The sequence below is a fragment of the Opisthorchis viverrini genome, assembly GCF_000715545.1.
Source record: "Opisthorchis viverrini unplaced genomic scaffold opera_v5_149, whole genome shotgun sequence".
Classification (NCBI taxonomy): Eukaryota; Metazoa; Platyhelminthes; class Trematoda; order Opisthorchiida; family Opisthorchiidae; genus Opisthorchis; species Opisthorchis viverrini.
Genome location: NW_008751804.1, coordinates 897,700 through 903,699, shown reverse-complemented (window position 1 = coordinate 903,699; position 6,000 = coordinate 897,700). Strand labels below are relative to the sequence as shown.

Here is a 6,000-nt window from a genome sequence, read left to right as displayed (position 1 = left end):
TGGACAGGGATATGTGATAGCATTTCCAAACTTGTTATCACCCTTTTACTGAATATCTGTTGAAAATGGTGTCATGTTTACCTCAGGCGTCGGAGATTTCGAGCTATGGATCGATTGCGACTCTTTTCAGTCTCCAAATTCGCCCACTTGCCAATGCAGACATATACCGTTCAACAATGTTTTGTGATAGATTTGCACGGCCTCCTAGTTTACGGTGGTATCACATGATTTATGTGAAGCAGAAACGAAATGCCTGAGGATTTTCAGAGCAGGATAAATAAACGTTTACACCCTCGTAAACGTCCACGCGTATCTGAGAAACACCTTTTGAATCACTCTCCCGAGGCTTCTGTGCGAGTACTGAGCGCCGCCCAAGGCTGAAAGATTGAAGATTGGATTTCAACCGCGTTTGTCCCTCCCAAATAAAATAGAACGAATAGAACGACTGGAATAAACTTGACCTTTAACTATTTGCGAAAATTCCAGATCCGCTTTACCAATATGTGAACCGTCTATTGTTTAAGTTGATCAACTCAATGGGCAGTCCGAGGGTCACCGGTGTTCCGCGCCACTCTGGAATGCGATGCTGGCGCATTGTTGTGTTTACATACTGACAACCTTACTACTAGTTCTTCGAAGTAACGCTCAAGATCAAGGTAGCTTTTCTCTAGTCAAAATAAGTTCTTCAGAGTACTGTTTTTCCAACTTCTGTTTCACCATTAATAAACTGAACAAATCAGTCGTGGATGCTGAGACCTCTTGCAAGCGTATCGGGCGAAGTTTACTAACTATTTCCAATAAAGCGGAGCAAACATTCATATCAAATACTCTTGCTCGGGTGAGTGGTCTTATTGAATGTCGTCAATACCACAACTTTTCGATTTTTCATATTTGTCGCTTATGGGGAGTTCATGAAGGGCTCGTAGGATTTCAACAACAAATAGAACCTTAATTTGGTTCATATGCACTGCAACAGCGTTTTTAAGTTCTTGTTCTAGTCGCACTTCGTCTTTGCCCAAGGTGTATTGTTTTTTTAAAATATAATCCCTGGTGGCTTTTACGGTCTCGACGTGCATGTGATGAGCTTGTTTTTTACACAAATCAGTGATACCTAAAGCGCCATTCAGCGACAATGTATAACTGTACAGTCGAAAATGAGGTATTTATCGTGCAGGTCCAATTTGTATGGGACGAACTAACGAGAAATTGTTTACGAGGTTGTGGTAATAGCATCAACCGGTCTCATTTTCGTCACGAAATTGAAGGATAAAATTCTACAATTGTCCTAAGTCGGACTGCAGTGAACTATTTGACATCCTGCGACCCTGCTGCACTGGGGGAACACTTTCTCATTCACCTGATTGGTCGGATCGAGGCATATCCAAGTGTATCATCTAAAATGTTTTTATGTCATTGATTTGGGTGGAGGCGAAAGTGAATTGTCGGTCTCCCTCAGGCATCTAAATTGGGCGTTATAATCAACCTTAGGATGACTGCATCTGTTCTGCTTTATCACAGTCGCAACAGACCTCAAAAAATCCATCCACCAGATTCAGAATCGCGTTCTGTCATTAGGTTTACTGATACGAGAGATGAATACCATTTACCGCATCGACCCGCATCGATCGTAGTTAAACCAGACGACCTTGCAGTGCAAACTTTACTGGGGTCCACTCCAGTAAAGCGTTTTCATCTGTGATGTTGAGTGCAGCTCTCACACCGGAGATACCACAAGCCATTGCATCAGGATCCCCAGCTGCCCAAGGAGTGAAATGTGGAACAGCTGAGCTCATCCTAAACGGCTTTAGATGTGCGACCGAAGTGGAGTCTTGTATGTGTGCTTCAGAGACACATCATACATCAACAGAGATGGGAAGCATGGTTTTGGCAAGAGACGCGTGTTGCCCGACTTGACAGAGTACGGATATTGAAGGCTGCAAAGTGGGTCAGATTTTCGGGGTTACCAAGAATTACTTAGATTTTTTCCGGGCGATAGTTTATACACCGACTAATGGCAGATCGGTACATCATTCGAGTGGAAAAGTGGTGTGACGTGGGTAGGTCAGCGAAGAGCTGCAAAGGCGAATGATACTTCCCAGTTGTCCAGTTCGAAGTGTGTTGGTTGAGGTGTCCCACCTTGGGCGAGGGTCCTGAGCGCGAGAAGTCTTAGTCGAAGTAAAATCCTTCTGTACTCTGCAGTAAGTGTTAATGCAGTTTCATGTGACCAGCATGTTGGTACTTATGGGAACATCGACACCACATTTACCCGATGTGGGATGAATTGGAAATGGTCGACTCCAAAAACCACCGCCCAGTGGTTGACTTCGAACGCCGGGCATTATTCAACACGGACGGAATACTTTTAGTAGTAGAGTCCCGTTATGTTCAAAAGGTACCTGCTGAGCGTAACTGTATTATAAATCAGGCAGTAGGTCCTTACTCCATGTGCCTCCGACCCACTCCAGCCTGCCATGCAAGGTGATCACGCTTTTGAGCCATTGGCTGCAGACAGGGTCTCTCGAGATCATCCTAACAATAGCTGCCTCTCGGTTCAGACTTTTGATCCAGGGGCTGGGAGCATGGTCCTTGAACAAAACCCTGCCTTCTCCCAATGTCTTGAGGGTTAGACTTTTGACTCAAAGGCTCAAGATGGGGTACCCTAATCAAGGCTCTTTCGGCCCGTGCAAATAGGGGATATCGTTTCCTCGCACGTTTCTTTGCCAACTGATATGCCTCCCTAACCGCTCTCCACCATACTGGTAAACGGTGCTTTGTCGTTTTGATTGTCAGTCAACTGGCCGATTTGCCTTATACCCTCTGCGGCCCAAGTAACTACTAATTCTACGATGTTCATCTTACACAAGAGCTTCCAACGGCAGTACTCTATATCAAATTGGCAAACGGTTTCGGCTTGCGCAGACCTTACACGTCCCTAAAATTGGTGTGTGCTGCGCCTGTAAAAGATACGTAAAAGTCCCCTAAGCGTGGTCATGGATCTTAAAACGCCAAAGACGAACTAATCTCTTTCACGTTTCACTCAATCGCTGTCCGGGACTCAGAGGCGATGACTCGTCATAACTCGGTCACGGAGAGACTGTATCTTAGCGCTGTTGTAGCGGTTCGGTGCCTCGGCAACCCATTAAGCTATAGGAGGAGGGGTTCCGCTCAATACTCATGGAATCTGTCATACCAGAATTGTTCAGCTGTAGCACCCCTTCGTGCCTAGCTGCCATGCCACACGAATGAGGCAGGAGGGCTGGGGTACTGTCAGGTCGCCCAAGCCTAGACAGGAAAGGTCGCGAGGCAGAGGTCGGGTTCGAACCACGGAACTTCCGGTCAGTAAATCCGCGCTCTAACTACTTGATCTATCTCGCCCCTTATTTCTGTCATACCAGATTGGTCCATGGGTAGAAGTCTGACAAACACAGTCTCGCTCTCCGGGTTGGGGATCGGGACATGTGGCGGCTTGTTCCGTAAAAATGGCAATACTTGCATTTCCAGCCAAACACCCCTGACGTGCGGTTAGGCTTTTGAGATGCAGGATTTGGTTGAGGACCCCAATCGTCCTGTCTAGGTGCGGGCGCTCCGACTATCCCAGCGCACGTACAATCGTAACGCTTAGAATTAACAATACTCTCATGCCACATCGGCCGTCGCGTGGTGCCATCAGCCGGGTCGCCTCAGTTGCTACGTACAGCAGGGCGGGTAAGAGAAAATAGGCAACTGTGGATGCTTCTCTTGCATTTCCACGTTTTCCGTCTTCCACCCTCCATCACCCAAATTTGAATACTTTCTCCGCAGTCCTAAGCTCTACGGCTGACCGTTTTGCTCGCCCTGCATCACACTCAGCTGCAGCTTCTGTATGTCCGAGCTCAGTCAACCCTAAACACTTCGAAGTCTGTTTTCAAACCCCGAAAGCCTAACTACTTAGCCACCTTCAATGTTCGCACACTGAAGCAAGCATGTCAACAGGTGGCTCTTGCCCGTACGCTGGATTCTCTCTGCATTGATATATGTTGTCTATCAGAAACAAGGACGCAGGACGCAAGTACTGTGGTCGAACTGACTGCCCCCTTGCTTTCTTCCAGGTTTCGGCTGCGCCTTTCTGGTGCTGCAGAGGCCGCTGCAACTGGATATGCTGGGGTGGGTATTGTTTTGAGCGAACGAGTGGAAGCGTCTCTGCTTAATTGGATACCCGATGATAGTCGTCCCTGTGCGGTTTCTTTGGCAACATCGGTGAGAGAATCTAGAGGAAGTTGGGTTCATCGAGTGTTGTTTATTGTGTCTGCTTATTCCCCAACTGACTGTAGCTCTGAATCTGCCAAGGACAGTTTCTATTACGCTTTAGGTGCCCTTCTACATCAGGCTAAAAGCCCAGGTATCGTTGTGGTTGCTGATGACATGAACGCCCAGGTAGGTAGCCTAAGCACTGCTGAGGCCCCGATTTGGATGATCGTCTTGGTTTAGGCACGAGACGAATCGCCGTCAGTTATCTGTGGCGCGGGTCGATCACAGCCTGCCGCTCCTTCTGGAACACCAGCGTGGACTCCGACAATGCACTTGTCTGCTGCTGCTTTTCGTTGCGCTTTTCAAGTGTACGCAAAACGCGCACACTTCGCTTGGCCATTGAGAAGCTAGTGGACCCATAAGTCAAACGAAACTGTCAGAACCCACTTCTCCAATGCCTGCCGGACGGTACGGTGTCGAATATAAACGGCCACAGGGAAAGGATATCCAAAGCGGTACTCAAAGCCGGAATGTCTTTTCGCGACATAACCCAATCAACTTCACCTAAGTATTGGATCTCTGGTAGGGCTATGTCTTTGCTGGAGACCCGGCGACAGATTCCACCTGCCCGCCGCCACAACTCTACCCAGCGCATCATCCGACGCCAGGTGAAACCGAATGTCCGCACAAACCGAGAAGCTTGGTGCACTCGGAACGCCGAGGAAATGGAAGATGCAAAGAATGCTGGAAACGTGCGCAAGCCGTTCTACTTGATTCATTCGACTGGTCCTCGGAAACCTCTTGTCAGCGGAATAAACAGAGATCAAAATTGCTCCCTGATATGCGGCAAAGCAGAACGTTTGGACCGCTGGGTACAGTACTTTGATCAGCAATTCAGCTGGCTACATGCTACCTCCAATCCAGAATCCTGGCCTTCAAGAAAAAGGTGGACGGCAACTGTGTAGCCGCCTTCAGTCTCATAAGTGTCCGAGTGTATTTCTCTACTCACGGGTTATCCTGCTGTAGGTCCTGACGACTCTCCACCTGCTGTGTTCAAGGATGTTGACGGATTTCTCAGCCAGTGCCTCTTTGGGTCTATCTGAAGGAAAGAGACCGTCCCAGACAACTGGTATGAATCGTTAATACCGCCCATCTTCAAAAAAGGTACCCGCAGTAAATTCGGTAACCACAGATTTGTTGATTTGGCTCCTGTTGTTAGAAGGCCTCCGGTGTCAGTATTTCTTCTTTGTCTCACGGTAGCGCGCTAAACTTGTAAGAATCAAGCGGGATTTCGACCAAGTAGAGGCTGTGTTGACCACATCTTCACACTCCGTCAGGTGTTAGAGCAACCCCACATGTACAGACGACTCATAATCTTGGTATTCTTTGATTTCAAGGGTGCGTTTGCTTCTTTCGATCGGTCACTGCTGTTAACCACACTTGCTCAACAGAGTATGCCCCAGAAGTTTGTAAACATAATCCGATCCTTATATTCGCATACTTCTAGGGGAGTGAGAATGTATGGTGAGCTCTCCAAAAGCTTCCGTACAAAAGTGGTGATAGACAAGGATGTCCACTCTCCCCATCCTCGTTCAACTTCGTCATTGATGAAATAATGAGGCGAACCCTGGATGGTCTTCAAAACCCCGGTGTTCAAATTGTTGCTGATGAGAACATTGTCGATCTGGAGTACGCAGATGACATCGCCCTCATCTTTGAAGGCCGAAGCGAAGCACAAGCTCTGTTGAATAGACTGACCACCATCATTCCATC

At 47.7% G+C, this 6,000-nt stretch overlaps 1 protein-coding gene across 1 annotated transcript in view; it reads left to right on the top strand.

The window, feature by feature from the left end:
• Positions 1–4,089: 4,089 nt before the first annotated feature.
• T265_14147 (hypothetical protein) overlaps positions 4,090–6,000 on the top strand; it is a gene marked incomplete at both ends in the record, with an annotated part of 96,340 nt that continues 94,429 nt past the window's right edge. Inside the window, one exon of the mRNA XM_009172216.1 lies at positions 4,090–4,413. Within this exon, the coding sequence (XP_009170480.1) occupies positions 4,090–4,413 (324 nt within the window). The remainder of the gene's footprint in view (positions 4,414–6,000) is intronic.